The 26,265-nt window shown below is 39.5% G+C and overlaps 1 protein-coding gene across 1 annotated transcript in view; it reads right to left on the reverse strand.

Moving 5' to 3' along the window:
* Nucleotides 1–5,244: 5,244 nt before the first annotated feature.
* The window catches only part of LOC138353654 (uncharacterized), a 59,465-nt gene continuing 38,444 nt past the window's right edge, over nt 5,245–26,265 (reverse strand). The window contains exons 6-7 of the mRNA XM_069306838.1: nt 7,276–7,473; nt 5,245–5,264 (exon numbers count right to left, since the gene is read on the reverse strand). Coding sequence (XP_069162939.1) covers nt 5,245–5,264; nt 7,276–7,473 — 218 coding nt within the window. The remainder of the gene's footprint in view (nt 5,265–7,275; nt 7,474–26,265) is intronic.

Below are 26,265 nucleotides of genomic sequence, written 5' to 3' on the forward strand. Positions count from 1 at the left end.
CAACAAGGCCCTGAACAACATCAACACCAGCCTCCACACCCTCAGCCACAACATAACCATAACCAGGCACTGCATCACCAACCTCAACAAGGCCCTGAACAACATCAACACCAGCCTCCACACCCTCAGCCACAACATAATTATAACCAGGCACTGCATCACCAACCTCAACAAGGCCCTGAACAACATCAACACCAGCCTCCACACCCTCAGCCACAACATAACCATAACCAGGCACTGCATCACCAACCTCAACAAGGCCCTGAATAACATCAACACCAGCCTTCACACCCTCAGCCACAACATAACCATAACCAGGCACTGCATCACCAACCTCAACAAGGCCCTGAACAACATCAACACCAGCCTCCACACCCTCAGCCACAACACAACCATAACCAGGCACTGCATCACCAACCTCAACAAGGCCCTGAACAACATCAACACCAGCCTCCACACCCTAAGCCACAACATAACTATAACCAGACTCTGCATCACCAACCTCAACAAGGCCCTGAACAACATCAACACCAGCCTCCACACCCTCAGCCACAACATAACCATAAATAGGCACTGCATCACTAACCTCAACAAGGCCCTGAATAACATCAACACCAGCCTTCACACCCTCAGCCACAACATAACCATAACCAGGCACTGCATCACCAACCTCAACAAGGCCCTGAACAACATCAACACCAGCCTCCACACCCTCAGCCACAACATAACCATAACCAGGCACTGCATCACCAACCTCAACAAGGCCCTGAACAACATCAACACCAGCCTCCACACCCTCAGCCTCAACATAACCATAACCAGGCACTGCATCACTAACCTCAACAAGGCCCTGAACAACATCAGCACCAGCCTCCATACCCTCAGCCACAACATAACCATAACCAGGCACTGCATCACCAACCTCAACAAGGCCCTGAACAACATCAACACCAGCCTTCACACCCTCAGCCACAACATAACCATAACCAGGCACTGCATCCAATTGGAATCCAATAAGGATTTGGAAATGGACGGAGGATTGGGGGTGGGGGGGGGCGGAACAAATGGTGTCTATTAGCTAAGTGATCCCCATTTACTGACAACTGTGACAGTGGCCTAAGATTACGGTACGCAAAGGGGATTTTAATAAGGTACTAGAAGTATCAACACAAAATTTCTTGTGGAATGAAACATAAAAATGTTGAATATTGAGGTTACCCATTAAGGCGGTATAGAAAATCGCGACCAGACAACCTTATGAGTGTGGGAGAAAGAGCAGGATGTCAATATTTATTTCTTTTTAAATACAATAGTTTGTAATTTGGTAATATACTTATATTACGATTTTATTAACAAGATAAAAATATAGAAAGAAAAGTGATTTTTTACTTTAATTGTAAAATGTTTATAAATTTTAACAAAAACGTTTATTTTTTTTTATTTTCTAAAAATATTATTTATATATGATGAAACGTTTTAAATCTCATCAAGCTTATCTTGTTGAAGTTGGATTTATTTTTGGTGTACAATGTACACATCAAACTTTACAGTCTTCAGTGAGTAGGGATCACTAAGATACTGTGTACTACAGTGGTCGTCACAGTTTCGGTCACGATGGTGTTTCTTGTTATTGGTGTTTTGGTCAGGTGGCCACATAGCACAAAGCCTAGAGCCAACATGTGGCCATAGAGCACTAAGCCTAGAGCCAACAAGTGATCATAGAGCACTAATCCTAGAGCCGAAAGGTAGCCACAGAGCATAAACCTTGAGCCAACAAGTGGCCATAGAGCAGTAAGCCAAGAGCCAACAAGTGGTCACAGAGCTATAAGCTTCAATCGAGTAGGCGGCCACAGTGTACTTAAATTATAAATTTTTGCAAAAACTTATATTTTATTAATAATTTAGAAACAAAATATTATTTAAATAAGATGAAACGTTTTAAAAAACTACAAAGTGGATGGTGTTATCGTACATTACCAATGTAACGTACAATTATGTTATGTTGTTGGGTAGATTAGATACACAGTTTTTAGTGAGTTTCATATTTATTTAGTAGTCTTGGATACAGCAGTGTCACAACGTTGAGACGGAGCTTGGAGCAGAGCAGAGAGCTGAGTGTGGCCGGAGTTGCGGAGCTCTATGTGGGAGAGCGTTGTAGCTGGATGCGGTCCTAGTCTGCTGCCTGTTCTGTGTCGAAGCTGTAGCGTCTTGTAGACGATTAGAACTGCCTACGCCGAGTGCTACATTCTTGACTGGAAATTGTACTGTAAGTGTAATAAAGACAACTTAACATCAACTTATGGGGGCGATAGAAAAGTTTTGGAAAAGTTGTTCAATGTCAACCAATATTTTTTGACTAGTTGTATATGAAAAGTGCTGAAATTGTCCCAAGTTTCAGTACTGCAGCGTAAATAGAAAGGGAGATTTTTTTTCAACGTTTTTTACACATTTTCAAGTCTACATTTCAGAACACACGTTTCAGATATAGTTATTTTGACACTTTTCTGACACATTAGCATATAATAAAGAATTGTTAGTTAGATAATTTCCAAAACATCTTTAGTTTTCCTAATACAAATTTTCAAAGTTCCCCCAAAAAATCATGCAAATATGTCATGTTTATTGCTATTATAAAATCAATAAATGAACTTGGAGAAAAAGGCTCTCTAGGAAATGTAGAGACATGCCCTCCACATATACTGTGTAAGTTTCATGTAAATTGAATAAAAAATGAAAGTTTTGTAAACGCTTATGTCAATTGAAAAAAAAGCAAATAATAAAGTCTAAGGTTCTAAAATCTGTGGCTGAGGTTGACATCAACCAATTTTCTCCAAAATTGGCATCCTTACAGATAGGCTTACATGCAGTCAGGTGTGTAAGTTTTAAGCAAATCGTCCAAAAAAAAAAAATGAAAAAAAAAAAAAAATTTTTAACTAAAAATTTTTTCAAATTAAATTAATTATAATATTTGTTTAATATATGCTATTGTGATAGCTGAGCGTCATAGATATGATTTCAGTTGACACTTTTGTTTGATAATCGTTTATGACCATTTTGGCATAATTTTCACACCTACTTCAATATTTTTTTTCCCTTCCTATTTATGCTACGATGCTGAAACTTGAACCAGATGAAACACTTTTCATATAGAACTTGTCGAAAACGTTTGATTGAAATCGAACGAGTTTTCATTTATTGCATTTTTGGAACCAAACGCCCCCTTATGTAAATGTTTTCCCAATCTATGTTAGCAGCTCTGGTTTGATGGGAGGAAAATGCTAAAGTTTGTATAGAAGAGAGGATGAGAAGGGAAAGAAGAGAGGATGAGAAGGGAAGAGAGTGAAGAAGATGAAGGGCAAAAGGGATTCTGATTTGGGCTGCTTTAGATAAGTGCTTTCAGCAAAGTATTTTCTTTACCTTTACCTGAAATTTTGTTTTGTGACATTGTAGCTAATTTTACAGCGATGTATTAATTTATACAATGTAACAGTTTTTGGCGTTGGGTAATATATATTTTGTAATTGTTTGTCTCCAAAATGTAGAAAATCGTTAATATTTTTTAGAAACTTGCCCTAGAGAGTTTACGGAAAACGTCTAGGGCAAGGATCAAAGGCACAATTTAAAGCGTAAAGGCAATAATATCCATTTTTCCCCTACATTGGAGGCGTAACAAATTTGAAAACAATACACATTCAGCTACTCTTCCTAACGCTTCCCAACGTCAAGAAACTTTCGTATTAAAGTGCCCTTATCCTAACCAAACAGAAAACGGGACAGCATGTCACTTTCGCGAGCCACTTCTGTTTTCTACGACTACTTTTGGTCTTAGATAGACTATACGTCAAAATGCGACGTTCTATTAGGAGGACGGCTTCACACGCTACCCAGGGGAAATGGCTGTAATGTTACAGTGTATTATGTAATGAGGTTGGTGTCAGGCTCTGTATTTTAATGAATTATTTCCGTTAAACATGACGGTGTGAAGTAGAACAACTTCACAGTACTCAGTGACAAATTTAGGGTCACGTGACCAAGCACTGACAGTGAGAGGTGACCAGTGACGTCATGCACTAAGCAGGACCCCAGTGACGTCATGCACTAAACAGGACACCAGTGACGTCATGCACTAAGCAGCACCCCAGTGACGTCATACACTAAGAAGGATCCAAGTGACGTCATGCACTAAGCAGGACCCCAGTGACATCATACACTAAGCAGGACACCAGTGACGTCATGCACTAAGCAGAACTCCAGTGACGTCATGCACTGAGCAGGACCCCAGCTACGTCATGTACTAAGCATGACCCCCAGTAATGTCATACACTAAGCAGGACCCCAGTGACATCATGCACTAAGCAGGACCCCAGTGACGTCATGCACTAAGCAGAACCCTAGTGACGTCATGGACTAAGCAGGACCCCAGTGACGTCAGGCACTAAGCAGGACTCAAGTGACGTCATGCACTGAGCAGGACCCCAGCTACGTCATGTACTAAGCATGACCCCCAGTAATGTCATACACTAAGCAGGACCCCAGTGACATCATGCACTAAGCAGGACCCCAGTGACGTCATGCACTAAGCAGAACCCTAGTGACGTCATGGACTAAGCAGGACCCCAGTGACGTCAGGCACTAAGCAGGACTCAAGTGACGTCATGCACTAAGCAGGACCCCAGTGACGTCATGCACTAAGCAGGACCCCAGTGACGTCATGCACTAAGCAGGACCCCATTGACGTCAATGCACTAAGCAGGACCCCAGTAACGGCAGGCACTAAGCAGGCCCCCAGTGACGTCATGCACTAAGCAGGACACCAGTGACGTCATGCACTAAGCAGGGCCCCAGTGACGTCATGCACTAATCAGAACCCCAGTAACGTCATGCACTAAGCAGGACCCCAGTGACGTCATGCACTAAGCAGGCTTCCTCATGAATGTGAGGACTTTGACATGTGAATGGACTCACTGCTCTGTGCAGTGATCATTGTAAGGCACTGTTAAACACCTTCTTTCTGGTTGTTTCTTCAGTTCAACAGCAATATCTCAATATTTCTGTACTCAACACTGCACTGTGTTGATGCAGTGTGCACTGCATCTTGTAACACTGCATCCAGTTACAGGATAAGGATTTGGGATAGGACTGGGAAGGAAGGAATGGTGCCCAGTAGCTAAGTGATCCCCACTTACTGACGACTGTGACAGTGGCCTAAGAATACGGTACACAAAGGGGATATTAATAAGGTATTTAAAATATCAACACAATTTCTGTTAGAATGAAACATAAAAAAATTCAATATAACATTTACCCATTAAATCGGTATAGAAAACCACGAGCATATGTGTGCAGGATATTAATAATTATTACTTTTTATATATTATTAATTAATGACAAGAAAATATTTTAATAAAAAAAATGAAAATTAATATAAAACTAAAAAAGAAAAATAATTATTTCTTAAATTTTTAGGTACATTAAAAAATTATAACATAAAACTTTACTATGTTTATATTCTTTAAATTATCTTTATTTATATTTAAAGAAACTTAAGAAAATTACATAAATACAAAACATTTCTTAAAATTTTGAGTACACATAGCACCCGTAAAACTTTAATGTCGGCAGCGGGCTTTGATCATATATCTACTGAGTAATACGGTGATCGTCGCATTTGTTAGTGTTGGGGACATTTAGCTATCGTGTTCTGAGACCAGTAGTTGTCAAAGAATTTAACCATTCATCATGTGATTTTTAATGTTAGTGTTACGGTCAGGTGGCCACAGAACAGTAAACCTACAGCCAGCAGGTGGCCACAGAGCAGTAAGCCTAGAGTCAGCAGGTGGCCACAAGGGACGAGAACAGCCTCGATATATAATGATAAATTACACTATTGCACTTTTATTAATTACTCAGGTTCGTCATTTAACGGAGACTCAGTGTAATAAGGGCACCCTAACATCATCTCATGTAAATGCTGATTTAATGTTTTCCCAACTATATTGACAGCTCTTGTTTGATAGTGAGAAGATGCAAAATTATGGAGAGGGAGAGAGGAAGAGAGGGAGAGAGGAATAGAGGGATAGAGGAAGAAAGGGTGAGAGGGAGGGAAGGAAGGAGAAGATGAAGGGAAAAGGGATAATGATTCAGACTGCTACAGATAAAGGCTTTCAGCAATGTCTTTTACATTTCCTTCTCTTTACATATACCTAAATTTTTGTTTTGTGACATTGTAAACATTTTTACAGCAATGTATAAATTTATACAATGAAACAGTGTTTGGCCCTGGATAATATAAACTTTTTTTAATTGATTATGCCTCCAGAATGTAGAAAATAGTTATTATTTTTTAGAAGCTTGCCTTAGAGAGTTTATGGAAGATGTCTAGGGCAAAGGTCAAGGGCACAATTTAAAGCTTTAAGGTAATAATATCAATTTTTTGTCTACATTGGAGGCATAACAAATTTGAAAAGAGTACATACTCAGGAAGTGTGTATTCTGAGTGTGTACGGACGCCTGACAACTGGGTGGACAGCGCATCTTTAGACTCCTTTTTTAGTTTAGAAAAATATTTCATTATAAATATTGAATTCCATGAATCTGGACCCTGGGGCTGAGTGCATAGGCATGTTGTCAATTACTCTTGCAAATTCTGCCTCGCTCGTGTTGATATCAATTATATTTACAGGGGTTTGGATATCACGCATAAAGACGTTGTCCGGATCTTTCACTTTCATGTTTTTATAATTGTACTGTATTGCTATACAGTACTGAATTGTACTGTATTGCTATAACCATAACCAGGCACTGCATCACCAACCTCAACAAGGCCCTGAACAACATCAACACCAGCCTCCACACCCTCAGCCACAACATAACCATAACCAGGCACTGCATCACCAACCTCAACAAGGCCCTGAACAACATCAACACCGGCCTCCACACCCTCAGCCACAACATAACCATAACCAGGCACTGCATCACCAACCTCAACAAGGCCCTGAACAACATCAACACCAGCCTCCACACCCTCAGCCACAACATAACCATAACCAGACACTGCATCACCAACCTCAACAAGGCCCTGAACAACATCAACACCAGCCTCCACACCCTCAGCCACAACATAACCATAACCAAGCACTGCATCACCAACCTCAACAAGGCCCTGAACAACATCAACACCAGCCTCCACACCCTCAGCCACAACATAACCATAACCAGGCACTGCATCACCAACCTCAACAAGGCCCTGAACAACATCAACACCAGGCTCCACACCCTCAGCCTCAACATAACCATAACCAGGCACTGCATCACTAACCTCAACAAGGTCCTGAACAACATCAGCACCAGCCTCCATACCCTTAGCCACAACATAACCATAACCAGGCACTGCATCACCAACCTCAACAAGGCCCTGAACAACATCAACACCAGCCTCCACACCCTCAGCCACAACATAACCATAACCAGGCACTGCATCCAATTGGAATCCAATAAGGATTTGGAAATGGACGGAGGAGTGGGGGTGGGGGGGGAGGCGGAACGAATGGTGCCTATTAGCTAAGTGATCCCCATTTACTGACAACTGTGACAGTGGCCTAAGATTACGGTACGCAAAGGGGATTTTAATAAGGTACTAGAAGTATCAACACAAAATTTCTTGTGGTATGAAACATAAAAATTTTGAATATTGAGGTTACCCATTAAGGCGGTATAGAAAATCGCGACCAGACAACCTTATGAGTGTGGGAGAAAGAGCAGGATGTCAATATTTATTTCTTTTTAAATACAATAGTTTGTAATTTGGTAATATACTTATATTACGATTTTATTAAAAAGATAAAAATATAGAAAGAAAAGTGATTTTTTACTTTAATTGTAAAATGTTTATAAATTTTAACAAAAACGTTTATTTTTTTTTATTTTCTAAAAATATTGTTTATATACGATGAAACGTTTTAAATCTCATCAAGCTTATCTTGTTGAAGTTGGATTTATTTTTGGTGTACAATGTACACATCAAACTTTACAGTCTTCAGTGAGTAGGGATCACTAAGATACTGTGTACTACAGTAGTCGTCACAGTTTCGGTAACGATGGTGTTTCTTGTTATTGGTGTTTTGGTCAGGTGGCCACATAGCACAAAGCCTAGAGCCAATATGTGGCCATAGAGCACTAAGCCTAGAGCCAACAAGTGATCATAGAGCACTAATCCTAGAGCCAAAAGGTAGCCACAGAGCGTAAACCTTGAGCCAACAAGTTTCCATAGAGCAGTAAGCCAAGAGCCAACAAGTGGTCACAGAGCTATAAGCTTCGATCGAGTAGGCGGCCACAGTGTACTTAAATTATAAATTTTAGCAAAAACTTATATTTTATTAATAATTTAGAAACAAAATATTATTTAAATAAGATGAAACGTTTTAAAAAACTATAAAGTGGATGGTGTTATCGTACGTTACCAATGTAACGTACAATTATGTTATGTTGTTGGGTAGATTAGATACACAGTTTTTAGTGAGTTTCATATTTATTTAGTAGTCCTGGATACAGCAGTGTCGTCAACGTTGAGACGGAGCTTGGAGCAGAGCAGAGAGCTGAGTGTGGCCGGAGTCGCGGAGCTCTATGTGGGAGAGCGTTGTAGCTGAATGCGGTCCTAGTCTGCTGCCTGTTCTGTGTCGAAGCTGTAGCGTCTTGTAGACGATTAGAACTGCCTACGCCGAGTGCTACATTCTTGACTGGAAATTGTACTGTAAGTGTAATAAAGACAACTTAACATCAACTTATGGGGGCGATAGAAAAGTTTTGGAAAAGTTGTTCAATGTCAACCAATATTTTTTGACTAGTTGTATATGAAAAGTGCTGAAATTGTCCCAAGTTTCAGTACTGCAGCGTAAATAGAAAGGGAGATTTTTTTTTCAACGTTTTTTACACATTTTCAAGTCTACATTTCAGAACACACGTTTCAGATATAGTTATTTTGACACTTTTCTGACACATTAGCATATAATAAAGAATTGTTAGTTAGATAATTTCCAAAACATCTTTAGTTTTCCTAATACAAATTTTCAAAGTTCCCCCCAAAAAATCATGCAAATATGTCATGTTTATTGCTATTATAAAATCAATAAATGAACTTGGAGAAAAAGGCTCTCTAGCAAATGTAGAGACATGCCCTCCACATATACTGTGTAAGTTTCATGTAAATTGAATAAAAAATGAAAGTTTTGTAAACGCTTATGTCAATTGAAAAAAAAAGCAAATAATAAAGTCTAAGGTTCTAAAATCTGTGGCTGAGGTTGACATCAACCAATTTTCTCCAAAATTGGCATCCTTACAGATAGGCTTACATGCAGTCAGGTGTGTAAGTTTTAAGCAAATCGTCCAAAAAAAAAAATGAAAAAAAATTAATTTTTTTTAACTAAAATTTTTTTCCAATTAAATTAATTATAATATTTGTTTAATATATGCTATTGTGATAGCTGAGCGTCATAGATATGATTTCAGTTGACACTTTTGTTTGATAATCGTTTATGACCATTTTGGCATAATTTTCACACCTACTTCAATATTTTTTTTCCCTTCCTATTTATGCTACGATGCTGAAACTTGAACCAGATGAAACACTTTTCATATAGAACTTGTCGAAAACGTTTGATTGAAATCGAACGAGTTTTCATTTATTGCATTTTTGGAACCAAACGCCCCCTTATGTAAATGTTTTCCCAATCTATATTAGCAGCTCTGGTTTGATGGGAGGAAAATGCTAAAGTTTGTATAGAAGAGAGGATGAGAAGGGAAAGAAGAGAGGATGAGAAGGGAAGAGAGTGAAGAAGATGAAGGGCAAAAGGGATTCTGATTTTGGCTGCTTTAGATAAGTGCTTTCAGCAAAGTATTTTCTTTACCTTTACCTGAAACTTTGTTTTGTGACATTGTAGCTAATTTTACAGCGATGTATAAATTTATACAATGTAACAGTTTTTGGCGTTGGGATATATATATTTTGTAATTGTTTGTCTCCAAAATGTAGAAAATCGTTAATATTTTTTAGAAACTTGCCCTAGAGAGTTTACGGAAGATGTCTAGGGCAAGGATCAAAGGCACAATTTAAAGCGTAAAGGCAATAATATCCATTTTTCCCCTACATTGGAGGCATAACAAATTTGAAAACAATACACATTCAGCTACTCTTCCTAACGCTTCCCAACGTCAAGAAACTTTCGTATTAAAGTGCCCTTATCCTAACCAAACAGAAAACGGGACAGCATGTCACTTTCGCGAGCCACTTCTGTTTTCTACGACTACTTTTGGTCTTAGATAGACTATACGTCAAAATGCGACGTTCTATTAGGAGGACGGCTTGACACGCTACCCAGGGGAAATGGCTGTAATGTTACAGTGTATTGTGTAATGAGGTAGGTGTCAGGCTCTGTATTTTAATGAATTATTTCCGTTAAACACGACGGTGTGAAGTAGAACAACTTCACAGTACTCAGTGACAAATTTAGGGTCACGTGACCAAGCACTGACAGTGAGAGGCAACCAGAAAACGGGACAGCATGTCACTTTCGCGAGCCACTTCTGTTTTCTACGACTAATTTTGGTCTTAGATAGACTATACGTCAAAATGCGACGTTCTATTAGGAGGACGGCTTGACACGCTACCCAGGGGAAATGGCTGTAATGTTACAGTGTATTGTGTAATGAGGTAGGTGTCAGGCTCTGTATTTTAATGAATTATTTCCGTTAAACACGACGGTGTGAAGTAGAACAACTTCACAGTACTCAGTGACAAATTTAGGGTCACGTGACCAAGCACTGACAGTGAGAGGTGACCAGTGACGTCATGCACTTAGCAGGACCCCAGTGACGTCATGCACTAAACAGGACACCAGTGACGTCATGCACTAAGCAGCACCCCAGTGACGTCATACACTAAGAAGGATCCAAGTGACGTCATGCACTAAGCAGGACCCCAGTGACATCATACACTAAGCAGGACACCAGTGACGTCATGCACTAAGCAGAACTCCAGTGACGTCATGCACGAAGCAGGACCCCAGTGACGTCATGCACTAAGCCGGACCCCAGTGACGTCATGCACTGAGCAGGACCCCAGCTACGTCATGTACTAAGCATGACCCCCAGTAATGTCATACACTAAGCAGGACCCCAGTGACATCATGCACTAAGGAGGACCCCAGTGACGTCATGCACTAAGGAGAACCCTAGTGACGTCATGGACAAAGCAGGACCCCAGTGACGTCAGGCACTAAGCAGGACCCAAGTGACGTCATGCACTAAGCAGGACCCCAGTGACGTCATGCACTAAGCAGGACCCCAGTGACGTCATGCACTAAGCAGGACCCCATTGACGTCAATGCACTAAGCAGGACCCCAGTAACGGCAGGCACTAAGCAGGCCCCCAGTGACGTCATGCACTAAGCAGGACACCAGTGACGTCATGCACTAAGCAGGGCCCCAGTGACGTCATGCACTAATCAGAACCCCAGTAACGTCATGCACTAAGCAGGACCCCAGTGACGTCATGCACTAAGCAGGCTTCCTCATGAATGTGAGGACTCTGGCATGTGAATGGACTCACTGCTCTGTGCAGTGATCATTGTAAGGCACTGTTAAACACCTTCTTTCTGATTGTTTTTTCAGTTCAACAGCAATATCTCAATATTTCTGTACTCAACACTGCACTGTGTTGATGCAGTGTGCACTGCATCTCGTAACACTGCATCCAGTTACAGGATAAGAATTTGGGATAGGACTGGGAAGGAAGGAATGGTGTCCAGTAGCTAAGTGATCCCCACTTACTGACGACTGTGACAGTGGCCTAAGAATACGGTACACAAAGGGGATATTAATAAGGTATTTAAAATATCAACACAATTTCTGTTAGAATGAAACATAAAAAAATTCAATATAACATTTACCCATTAAATCGGTATAGAAAACCACGAGCATATGTGTGCAGGATATTAATAATTATTACTTTTTATATATTATTAATTAATGACAAGAAAACATTTTAATAAAAAAAATGAAAATTAATATAAAACTAAAAAAGAAAAATAATTATTTCTTAAATTTTTAGGTACATTAAAAAATTATAACATAAAACTTTACTATGTTTATATTCTTTAAATTATCTTTATTTATATTTAAAGAAACTTAAGAAAATTACATAAATACAAAACATTTCTTAAAATTTTGAGTACACATAGCACCCGTAAAACTTTAATGTCGGCAGCGGGCTTTGATCATATATCTACTGAGTAATACGGTGATCGTCGCATTTGTTAGTGTTGGGGACATTTAGCTATCGTGTTCTGAGACCAGTAGTTGTCAAAGAATTTAACCATTCATCATGTGATTTTTAATGTTAGTGTTACGGTCAGGTGGCCACAGAACAGTAAACCTACAGCCAGCAGGTGGCCACAGAGCAGTAAGCCTAGAGTCAGCAGGTGGCCACAAGGGACGAGAACAGCCTTGATATATAATGATAAATTACACTATTGCACTTTTATTAATTACTCAGGTTCGTCATTTAACGGAGACTCAGTGTAATAAGGGCACCCTAACATCATCTCATGTAAATGCTGATTTAATGTTTTCCCAACTATATTGACAGCTCTTGTTTGATAGTGAGAAGATGCAAAATTATGTAGAGAAGAGAGGGAGAGAGGAATAGAGGGATAGAGGAAGAAAGGGTGAGAGGGAGGGAAGGAAGGAGAAGATGAAGGGAAAAGGGATAATGATTCAGACTGCTACAGATAAAGGCTTTCAGCAATGTCTTTTACAATTCCTTCTCTTTACATATACCTAAATTTTTGTTTTGTGACATTGTAAACATTTTTACAGCAATGTATAAATTTATACAATGAAACAGTGTTTGGCCCTGGATAATATAAACTTTTTTTTAATTGATTATGCCTCCAGAATGTAGAAAATAGTTATTATTTTTTAGAAACTTGCCTTAGAGAGTTTATGGAAGATGTCTAGGGCAAAGGTCAAGGGCACAATTTAAAGCTTTAAGGTAATAATATAAATTTTTTGTCTACATTGGAGGCATAACAAATTTGAAAAGAGTACATACTCAGGAAGTGTGTATTCTGAGTGTGTACGGACGCCTGACAACTGGGTGGACAGCGCATCTTTAGACTCCTTTTTTTGTTTAGAAAAATATTTCATTATAAATATTGAATTCCATGAATCTGGACCCTGGGGCTGAGTGCATAGGCATGTTGTCAACTTCTCTTGCAAAATCTGCCTCGCTCGTGTTGATATCAATTATATTTACAGGGGTTTGAATATCACGCATAAAGACGTTGTCCGGATCTTTCACTTTCATGTTTTTATAGTTGTACTGTATTGCTATACAGGACTGTATTGTACTGTATTGCTATAACAATAACCAGGCACTGCATCACCAACCTCAACAAGGCCCTGAACAACATCAACACCAGCCTCCACACCCTCAGCCACAACATAACTATAACCAGACACTGCATCACCAACCTCAACAAGGCCCTGAACAACATCAGCACCAGCCTCCATACCCTCAGCCACAACATAACCATAACCAGGCACTGCATCACCAACCTCAACAAGGCCTTGAACAACATCAACACCAGCCGCCACACCCTCAGCCACAACATAACCATAACCAGGCACTGCATCACCAACCTCAACAAGGCCCTGAACAACATCAACACCAGCCTCCACACCCTCAGCCACAACATAATTATAACCAGGCACTGCATCACCAACCTCAACAAGGCCCTGAACAACATCAACACCAGCCTCCACACCCTCAGCCACAACATAACCATAACCAGGCACTGCATCACCAACCTCAACAAGGCCCTGAATAACATCAACACCAGCCTTCACACCCTCAGCCACAACATAACCATAACCAGGCACTGCATCACCAACCTCAACAAGGCCCTGAACAACATCAACACCAGCCTCCACACCCTCAGCCACAACACAACCATAACCAGGCACTGCATCACCAACCTCAACAAGGCCCTGAACAACATCAACACCTGCCTCCACACCCTCAGCCACAACATAACTATAACCAGACTCTGCATCACCAACCTCAACAAGGCCCTGAACAACATCAACACCAGCCTCCACACCCTCAGCCACAACATAACCATAAATAGGCACTGCATCACTAACCTCAACAAGGCCCTGAATAACATCAACACCAGCCTTCACACCCTCAGCCACAACATAACCATAACCAGGCACTGCATCACCAACCTCAACAAGGCCCTGAACAACATCAACACCAGCCTCCACACCCTCAGCCACAACATAACCATAACCAGGCACTGCATCACCAACCTCAACAAGGCCCTGAACAACATCAACACCAGCCTCCACACCCTCAGCCTCAACATAACCATAACCAGGCACTGCATCACTAACCTCAACAAGGCCCTGAACAACATCAGCACCAGCCTCCATACCCTCAGCCACAACATAACCATAACCAGGCACTGCATCACCAACCTCAACAAGGCCCTGAACAACATCAACACCAGCCTCCACACCCTCAGCCACAACATAACCATAACCAGGCACTGCATCCAATTGGAATCCAATAAGGATTTGGAAATGGACGGAGGATTGGGGGTGGGGGGGGGGGCGGAACGAATGGTGTCTATTAGCTAAGTGATCCCCATTTACTGACAACTGTGACAGTGGCCTAAGATTACGGTACGCAAAGGGGATTTTAATAAGGTACTAGAAGTATCAACACAAAATTTCTTGTGGAATGAAACATAAAAATTTTGAATATTGAGGTTACCCATTAAGGCGGTATAGAAAATCGCGACCAGACAACCTTATGAGTGTGGGAGAAAGAGCAGGATGTCAATATTTATTTCTTTTTAAATACAATAGTTTGTAATTTGGTAATATACTTATATTACGATTTTATTAACAACATAAAAATATAGAAAGAAAAGTGATTTTTTACTTTAATTGTAAAATGTTTATAAATTTTAACAAAAACGTTTATTTTTTTTATTTTCTAAAAATATTATTTATATATGATGAAACGTTTTAGATCTCATCAAGCTTATCTTGTTGAAGTTGGATTTATTTTTGGTGTACAATGTACACATCAAACTTTACAGTCTTCAGTGAGTAGGGATCACTAAGATACTGTGTACTACAGTGGTCGTCACAGTTTCGGTCACGATGGTGTTTCTTGTTATTGGTGTTTTGGTCAGGTGGCCACATAGCACAAAGCCTAGAGCCAATATGTGGCCATAGAGCACTAAGCCTAGAGCCAACAAGTGATCATAGAGCACTAATCCTAGAGCCGAAAGGTAGCCACAGAGCGTAAACCTTGAGCCAACAAGTGGCCATAGAGCAGTAAGCCAAGAGCCAACAAGTGGTCACAGAGCTATAAGCTTCAATCGAGTAGGCGGCCACAGTGTACTTAAATTATAAATTTTTGCAAAAACTTATATTTTATTAATAATTTAGAAACAAAATATTATTTAAATAAGATGAAACGTTTTAAAAAACTACAAAGTGGATGGTGTTATCGTACATTACCAATGTAACGTACAATTATGTTATGTTGTTGGGTAGATTAGATACACAGTTTTTAGTGAGTTTCATATTTATTTAGTAGTCTTGGATACAGCAGTGTCACAACGTTGAGACGGAGCTTGGAGCAGAGCTGAGTGTGGCCGGAGTTGCGGAGCTCTATGTGGGAGAGCGTTGTAGCTGGATGCGGTCCTAGTCTGCTGCCTGTTCTGTGTCGAAGCTGTAGCGTCTTGTAGACGATTAGAACTGCCTACGCCGAGTGCTACATTCTTGACTGGAAATTGTACTGTAAGTGTAATAAAGACAACTTAACATCAACTTATGGGGGCGATAGAAAAGTTTTGGAAAAGTTGTTCAATGTCAACCAATATTTTTTGACTAGTTGTATATGAAAAGTGCTGAAATTGTCCCAAGTTTCAGTACTGCAGCGTAAATAGAAAGGGAGATTTTTTTTTCAACGTTTTTTACACATTTTCAAGTCTACATTTCAGAACACACGTTTCAGATATAGTTATTTTGACACTTTTCTGACACATTAGCATATAATAAAGAATTGTTAGTTAGATAATTTCCAAAACATCTTTAGTTTTCCTAATACAAATTTTCAAAGTTCCCCCAAAAAATCATGCAAATATGTCATGTTTATTGCTATTATAAAATCAATAAATGAACTTGGAGAAAAAGGCTCTCTAGCAAATGTAGAGACATGCCCTCCACATATACTGTGTAAGTTTCATGTAAATTGAATAAAAAATGAAAGTTTTGTAAACGCTTATGTCAATTGAAAAAAAAGCAAATAATAAAGTCTAAAGTTCTAAAATCTGTGGCTGAGGTTGACATCAACCAATTTTCTCCAAAATTGGCATCCTTACAGATAGGCTTACATGCAGTCAGGTGTGTAAGATTTAAGCAAATCGTCCAAAAAAAAAAAATGAAAAAAAAAAAAAAATTTAACTAAATTTTTTTCAAATTAAATTATTTATAATATTTGTTTAATATATGCTATTGTGATAGCTGAGCGTCATAGATATGATTTCAGTTGACACTTTTGTTTGATAATCGTTTATGACCATTTTGGCATAATTTTCACACCTACTTCAATATTTTTTTTTCCTTCCTATTTATGCTACGATGCTGAAACTTGAACCAGATGAAACACTTTTCATATAGAACTTGTCGAAAACGTTTGATTGAAATCGAACGAGTTTTCATTTATTGCATTTTTGGAACCAAACGCCCCCTTATGTAAATGTTTTCCCAATCTATATTAGCAGCTCTGGTTTGATGGGAGGAAAATGCTAAAGTTTGTATAGAAGAGAGGATGAGAAGGGAAAGAAGAGAGGATGAGAAGGGAAGAGAGTGAAGAAGATGAAGGGCAAAAGGGATTCTGATTTGGGCTGCTTTAGATAAGTGCTTTCAGCAAAGTATTTTCTTTACCTTTACCTGAAATTTTGTTTTGTGACATTGTAGCTAATTTTACAGCGATGTATAAATTTATACAATGTAACAGTTTTTGGCGTTGGGTAATATATATTTTGTAATTGTTTGTCTCCAAAATGTAGAAAATCGTTAATATTTTTTAGAAACTTGCCCTAGAGAGTTTACGGAAGATGTCTAGGGCAAGGATCAAAGGCACAATTTAAAGCGTAAAGGCAATAATATCCATTTTTCCCCTACATTGGAGGCATAACAAATTTGAAAACAATACACATTCAGCTACTCTTCCTAACGCTTCCCAACGTCAAGAAACTTTCGTATTAAAGTGCCCTTATCCTAACCAAACAGAAAACGGGACAGCATGTCACTTTCGCGAGCCACTTCTGTTTTCTACGACTACTTTTGGTCTTAGATAGACTATACGTCAAAATGCGACGTTCTATTAGGAGGACGGCTTCACACGCTACCCAGGGGAAATGGCTGTAATGTTACAGTGTATTATGTAATGAGGTTGGTGTCAGGCTCTGTATTTTAATGAATTATTTCCGTTAAACATGACGGTGTGAAGTAGAACAACTTCACAGTACTCAGTGACAAATTTAGGGTCACGTGACCAAGCACTGACAGTGAGAGGTGACCAGTGACGTCATGCACTAAGCAGGACCCCAGTGACGTCATGCACTAAACAGAACACCAGTGACGTCATGCACTAAGCAGCACCCCAGTGACGTCATACACTAAGAAGGATCCAAGTGACGTCATGCACTAAGCAGGACCCCAGTGACATCATACACTAAGCAGGACACCAGTGACGTCATGCACTAAGCAGAACTCCAGTGACGTCATGGACGAAGCAGGACCCCAGTGACGTCATGCACTAAGCCGGACCCTAGTGACGTCATGCACTGAGCAGGACCCCAGCTACGTCATGTACTAAGCATGACCCCCAGTAATGTCATACACTAAGCAGGACCCCAGTGACATCATGCACTAAGCAGGACCCCAGTGACGTCATGCACTAAGCAGAACCCTAGTGACGTCATGGACTAAGCAGGACCCCAGTGACGTCAGGCACTAAGCAGGACCCAAGTGACGTCATGCACTAAGCAGGACCCCAGTGACGTCATGCACTAAGCAGGACCCCATTGATGTCAATGCACTAAGCAGGACCCCAGTAACGGCAGGCACTAAGCAGGCCCCCAGTGACGTCATGCACTAAGCAGGACACCAGTGACGTCATGCACTAAGCAGGGCCCCAGTGACGTCATGCACTAATAAGAACCCCAGTAACGTCATGCACTAAGCAGGACCCCAGTGACGTCATGCACTAAGCAGGCTTCCTCATGAATGTGAGGACTTTGACATGTGAATGGACTCACTGCTCTGTGCAGTGATCATTGTAAGGCACTGTTAAACACCTTCTTTCTGGTTGTTTCTTCAGTTCATCAGCAATATCTCAATATTTCTGTACTCAACACTGCACTGTGTTGATGCAGTGTGCACTGCATCTTGTAACACTGCATCCAGTTACAGGATAAGGATTTGGGATAGGACTGGGAAGGAAGGAATGGTGCCCAGTAGCTAAGTGATCCCCACTTACTGACGACTGTGACAGTGGCCTAAGAATACGGTACACAAAGGGGATATTAATAAGGTATTTAAAATATCAACACAATTTCTGTTAGAATGAAACATAAAAAAATTCAATATAACATTTACCCATTAAATCGGTATAGAAAACCACGAGCATATGTGTGCAGGATATTAATAATTATTACTTTTTATATATTATTAATTAATGACAAGAAAATATTTTAATAAAAAAAATGAAAATTAATATAAAACTAAAAAAGAAAAATAATTATTTCTTAAATTTTTAGGTACATTAAAAAATTATAACATAAAACTTTACTATATTTATATTCTTTAAATTATCTTTATTTATATTTAAAGAAACTTAAGAAAACTACATAAATACAAAACATTTCTTAAAATTTTGAGTACACATAGCACCCGTTAAACTTTAATGTCGGCAGCGGGCTTTGATCATATATCTACTGAGTAATACGGTGATCGTCGCATTTGTTAGTGTTGGGGACATTTAGCTATCGTGTTCTGAGACCAGTAGTTGTCAAAGAATTTAACCATTCATCATGTGATTTTTAATGTTAGTGTTACGGTCAGGTGGCCACAGAACCGTAAACCTACAGCCAGCAGGTGGCCACAGAGCAGTAAGCCTAGAGTCAGCAGGTGGCCACAAGGGACGAGAACAGCCTCGATATATAATGATAAATTACACTATTGCACTTTTATTAATTACTCAGGTTCGTCATTTAACGGAGACTCAGTGTAATAAGGGCACCCTAACATCATCTCATGTAAATGCTGATTTAATGTTTTCCCAACTATATTGACAGCTCTTGTTTGATAGTGAGAAGATGCAAAATTATGTAGAGAAGAGAGGGAGAGAGGAATAGAGGGATAGAGGAAGAAAGGGTGAGAGGGAGGGAAGGAAGGAGAAGATGAAGGGAAAAGGGATAATGATTCAGACTGCTACAGATAAAGGCTTTCAGCAATGTCTTTTACATTTCCTTCTCTTTACATATACCTAAATTTTTGTTTTGTGACATTGTAAACATTTTTACAGCAATGTATAAATTTATACAATGAAACAGTGTTTGGCCCTGGATAATATAAACTTTTTTTAATTGATTATGCCTCCAGAATGTAGAAAATAGTTATTATTTTTTAGAAACTTGCCTTAGAGAGTTTATGGAAGATGTCTAGGGCAAAGGTCAAGGGCACAATTTAAAGCTTTAAGGTAATAATATCAATTTTTTGTCTACATTGGAGGCATAACAAATTTGAAAAGAGTACATACTCAGGAAGTGTGTATTCTGAGTGTGTACGGACGCCTGACAACTGGGTGGACAGCGCATCTTTAGACTCCTTTTTTAGTTTAGAAAAATATTTCATTATAAATATTGAATTCCATGAATCTGGACCCTGGGGCTGAGTGCATAGGCATGTTGTCAATTTCTCTTGCAAATTCTGCCTCGCTCGTGTTGATATCAATTATATTTACAGGGGTTTGGATATCACGCATAAAGACGTTGTCCGGATCTTTCACTTTCATGTTTTTATAATTGTACTGTATTGCTATACAGTACTGAATTGTACTGTATTGCTATAACCATAACCAGGCACTGCATCACCAACCTCAACAAGGCCCTGAACAACATCAACACCAGCCTCCACACCCTCAGCCACAACATAACCATAACCAGGCACTGCATCACCAACCTCAACAAGGCCCTGAACAACATCAACACCGGCCTCCACACCCTCAGCCACAACATAACCATAACCAGGCACTGCATCACCAACCTCAACAAGGCAATGAACAACATCAACACCAGCCTCCACATCCTCAGCCACAACATAACCATAACCAAGCACTGCATCACCAACCTCAACAAGGCCCTGAACAACATCAACACCAGCCTCCACACCCTCAGCCACAACATAACCATAACCAGGCACTGCATCACCAACCTCAACAAGGCCCCGAACAACATCAACACCAGCCTCCACACCCTCAGCCTCAACATAACCATAACCAGGCACTGCATCACTAACCTCAACAAGGCCCTGAACAACATCAGCACCAGCCTCCATACCCTCAGCCACAACATAACCATAACCAGGCACTGCATCACCAACCTCAACAAGGCCCTGAACAACATCAACACCAGCCTCCACACCCTCAGCCACAACATAACCATAACCAGGCACTGCATCCAATTGGAATCCAATAAGGATTTGGAAATGGACGGAGGAGTGGGGGTGGGGGGGGAGGCGGAACGAATGGTGCCTATTAGCTAAGTGATCCCCATTTACTGACAACTGTGACAGTGGCCTAAGATTACGGTACGCAAAGGGGATTTTAATAAGGTACTAGAAGTATCAACACAAAATTTCTTGTGGTATGAAACATAAAAATTTTGAATATTGAGGTTACCCATTAAGGCGGTATAGAAAATCGCGACCAGACAACCTTATGAGTGTGGGAGAAAGAGCAGGATGTCAATATTTATTTCTTTTTAAATACAATAGTTTGTAATTTGGTAATATACTTATATTACGATTTTATTAAAAAGATAAAAATATAGAAAGAAAAGTGATTTTTTACTTTAATTGTAAAATGTTTATAAATTTTAACAAAAACGTTTATTTTTTTTTATTTTCTAAAAATATTGTTTATATACGATGAAACGTTTTAAATCTCATCAAGCTTATCTTGTTGAAGTTGGATTTATTTTTGGTGTACAATGTACACATCAAACTTTACAGTCTTCAGTGAGTAGGGATCACTAAGATACTGTGTACTACAGTAGTCGTCACAGTTTCGGTCACGATGGTGTTTCTTGTTATTGGTGTTTTGGTCAGGTGGCCACATAGCACAAAGCCTAGAGCCAATATGTGGCCATAGAGCACTAAGCCTAGAGCCAACAAGTGATCATAGAGCACTAATCCTAGAGCCAAAAGGTAGCCACAGAGCGTAAACCTTGAGCCAACAAGTTGCCATAGAGCAGTAAGCCAAGAGCCAACAAGTGGTCACAGAGCTATAAGCTTCGATCGAGTAGGCGGCCACAGTGTACTTAAATTATAAATTTTAGCAAAAACTTATATTTTATTAATAATTTAGAAACAAAATATTATTTAAATAAGATGAAACGTTTTAAAAAACTATAAAGTGGATGGTGTTATCGTACGTTACCAATGTAACGTACAATTATGTTATGTTGTTGGGTAGATTAGATACACAGTTTTTAGTGAGTTTCATATTTATTTAGTAGTCCTGGATACAGCAGTGTCGTCAACGTTGAGACGGAGCTTGGAGCAGAGCAGAGAGCTGAGTGTGGCCGGAGTCGCGGAGCTCTATGTGGGAGAGCGTTGTAGCTGAATGCGGTCCTAGTCTGCTGCCTGTTCTGTGTCGAAGCTGTAGCGTCTTGTAGACGATTAGAACTGCCTACGCCGAGTGCTACATTCTTGACTGGAAATTGTACTGTAAGTGTAATAAAGACAACTTAACATCAACTTATGGGGGCGATAGAAAAGTTTTGGAAAAGTTGTTCAATGTCAACCAATATTTTTTGACTAGTTGTATATGAAAAGTGCTGAAATTGTCCCAAGTTTCAGTACTGCAGCGTAAATAGAAAGGGAGATTTTTTTTTCAACGTTTTTTACACATTTTCAAGTCTACATTTCAGAACACACGTTTCAGATATAGTTATTTTGACACTTTTCTGACACATTAGCATATAATAAAGAATTGTTAGTTAGATAATTTCCAAAACATCTTTAGTTTTCCTAATACAAATTTTCAAAGTTCCCCCCAAAAAATCATGCAAATATGTCATGTTTATTGCTATTATAAAATCAATAAATGAACTTGGAGAAAAAGGCTCTCTAGCAAATGTAGAGACATGCCCTCCACATATACTGTGTAAGTTTCATGTAAATTGAATAAAAAATGAAAGTTTTGTAAACGCTTATGTCAATTGAAAAAAAAAGCAAATAATAAAGTCTAAGGTTCTAAAATCTGTGGCTGAGGTTGACATCAACCAATTTTCTCCAAAATTGGCATCCTTACAGATAGGCTTACATGCAGTCAGGTGTGTAAGTTTTAAGCAAATCGTCCAAAAAAAAAAAATGAAAAAAAATTAATTTTTTTTAACTAAAATTTTTTTCCAATTAAATTAATTATAATATTTGTTTAATATATGCTATTGTGATAGCTGAGCGTCATAGATATGATTTCAGTTGACACTTTTGTTTGATAATCGTTTATGACCATTTTGGCATAATTTTCACACCTACTTCAATATTTTTTTTCCCTTCCTATTTATGCTACGATGCTGAAACTTGAACCAGATGAAACACTTTTCATATAGAACTTGTCGAAAACGTTTGATTGAAATCGAACGAGTTTTCATTTATTGCATTTTTGGAACCAAACGCCCCCTTATGTAAATGTTTTCCCAATCTATATTAGCAGCTCTGGTTTGATGGGAGGAAAATGCTAAAGTTTGTATAGAAGAGAGGATGAGAAGGGAAAGAAGAGAGGATGAGAAGGGAAGAGAGTGAAGAAGATGAAGGGCAAAAGGGATTCTGATTTGGGCTGCTTTAGATAAGTGCTTTCAGCAAAGTATTTTCTTTACCTTTACCTGAAACTTTGTTTTGTGACATTGTAGCTAATTTTACAGCGATGTATAAATTTATACAATGTAACAGTTTTTGGCGTTGGGATATATATATTTTGTAATTGTTTGTCTCCAAAATGTAGAAAATCGTTAATATTTTTTAGAAACTTGCCCTAGAGAGTTTACGGAAGATGTCTAGGGCAAGGATCAAAGGCACAATTTAAAGCGTAAAGGCAATAATATCCATTTTTTCCCCTACATTGGAGGCATAACAAATTTGAAAACAATACACATTCAGCTACTCTTCCTAACGCTTCCCAACGTCAAGAAACTTTCGTATTAAAGTGCCCTTATCCTAACCAAACAGAAAACGGGACAGCATGTCACTTTCGCGAGCCACTTCTGTTTTCTACGACTACTTTTGGTCTTAGATAGACTATACGTCAAAATGCGACGTTCTATTAGGAGGACGGCTTGACACGCTACCCAGGGGAAATGGCTGTAATGTTACAGTGTATTGTGTAATGAGGTAGGTGTCAGGCTCTGTAATTTAATGAATTATTTCCGTTAAACACGACGGTGTGAAGTAGAACAACTTCACAGTACTCAGTGACAAATTTAGGGTCACGTGACCAAGCACTGACAGTGAGAGGCAACCAGAAAACGGGACAGCATGTCACTTTCGCGAGCCACTTCTGTTTTCTACGACTACTTTTGGTCTTAGATAGACTATACGTCAAAATGCGACGTTCTATTAGGAGGACGGCTTGACACGCTACCCAGGGGAAATGGCTGTAATGTTACAGTGTATTGTGTAATGAGGTAGGTGTCAGGCTCTGTATTTTAATGAATTATTTCCGTTAAACACGACGGTGTGAAGTAGAACAACTTCACAGTACTCAGTGACAAATTTAGGGTCACGTGACCAAGCACTGACAGTGAGAGGTGACCAGTGACGTCATGCACTTAGCAGGACCCCAGTGACGTCATGCACTAAACAGGACACCAGTGACGTCATGCACTAAGCAGCACCCCAGTGACGTCATACACTAAGAAGGATCCAAGTGACGTCATGCACTAAGCAGGACCCCAGTGACATCATACACTAAGCAGGACACCAGTGACGTCATGCACTAAGCAGAACTCCAGTGACGTCATGCACGAAGCAGGACCCCAGTGACGTCATGCACTAAGCCGGACCCCAGTGACGTCATGCACTGAGCAGGACCCCAGCTACGTCATGTACTAAGCATGACCCCCAGTAATGTCATACACTAAGCAGGACCCCAGTGACATCATGCACTAAGGAGGACCCCAGTGACGTCATGCACTAAGGAGAACCCTAGTGACGTCATGGACAAAGCAGGACCCCAGTGACGTCAGGCACTAAGCAGGACCCAAGTGACGTCATGCACTAAGCAGGACCCCAGTGACGTCATGCACTAAGCAGGACCCCAGTGACGTCATGCACTAAGCAGGACCCCATTGACGTCAATGCACTAAGCAGGACCCCAGTAACGGCAGGCACTAAGCAGGCCCCCAGTGACGTCATGCACTAAGCAGGACACCAGTGACGTCATGCACTAAGCAGGGCCCCAGTGACGTCATGCACTAATCAGAACCCCAGTAACGTCATGCACTAAGCAGGACCCCAGTGACGTCATGCACTAAGCAGGCTTCCTCATGAATGTGAGGACTCTGGCATGTGAATGGACTCACTGCTCTGTGCAGTGATCATTGTAAGGCACTGTTAAACACCTTCTTTCTGGTTGTTTTTTCAGTTCAACAGCAATATCTCAATATTTCTGTACTCAACACTGCACTGTGTTGATGCAGTGTGCACTGCATCTCGTAACACTGCATCCAGTTACAGGATAAGAATTTGGGATAGGACTGGGAAGGAAGGAATGGTGTCCAGTAGCTAAGTGATCCCCACTTACTGACGACTGTGACAGTGGCCTAAGAATACGGTACACAAAGGGGATATTAATAAGGTATTTAAAATATCAACACAATTTCTGTTAGAATGAAACATAAAAAAATTCAATATAACATTTACCCATTAAATCGGTATAGAAAACCACGAGCATATGTGTGCAGGATATTAATAATTATTACTTTTTATATATTATTAATTAATGACAAGAAAACATTTTAATAAAAAAAATGAAAATTAATATAAAACTAAAAAAGAAAAATAATTATTTCTTAAATTTTTAGGTACATTAAAAAATTATAACATAAAACTTTACTATGTTTATATTCTTTAAATTATCTTTATTTATATTTAAAGAAACTTAAGAAAATTACATAAATACAAAACATTTCTTAAAATTTTGAGTACACATAACACCCGTAAAACTTTAATGTCGGCAGCGGGCTTTGATCATATATCTACTGAGTAATACGGTGATCGTCGCATTTGTTAGTGTTGGGGACATTTAGCTATCGTGTTCTGAGACCAGTAGTTGTCAAAGAATTTAACCATTCATCATGTGATTTTTAATGTTAGTGTTACGGTCAGGTGGCCACAGAACAGTAAACCTACAGCCAGCAGGTGGCCACAGAGCAGTAAGCCTAGAGTCAGCAGGTGGCCACAAGGGACGAGAACAGCCTTGATATATAATGATAAATTACACTATTGCACTTTTATTAATTACTCAGGTTCGTCATTTAACGGAGACTCAGTGTAATAAGGGCACCCTAACATCATCTCATGTAAATGCTGATTTAATGTTTTCCCAACTATATTGACAGCTCTTGTTTGATAGTGAGAAGATGCAAAATTATGTAGAGAAGAGAGGGAGAGAGGAATAGAGGGATAGAGGAAGAAAGGGTGAGAGGGAGGGAAGGAAGGAGAAGATGAAGGGAAAAGGGATAATGATTCAGACTGCTACAGATAAAGGCTTTCAGCAATGTCTTTTACAATTCCTTCTCTTTACATATACCTAAATTTTTGTTTTGTGACATTGTAAACATTTTTACAGCAATGTATAAATTTATACAATGAAACAGTGTTTGGCCCTGGATAATATAA

The sequence above is a fragment of the Procambarus clarkii genome, chromosome 59 (assembly GCF_040958095.1).
Source record: "Procambarus clarkii isolate CNS0578487 chromosome 59, FALCON_Pclarkii_2.0, whole genome shotgun sequence".
In the NCBI taxonomy this organism is placed as follows: Eukaryota; Metazoa; Arthropoda; class Malacostraca; order Decapoda; family Cambaridae; genus Procambarus; species Procambarus clarkii.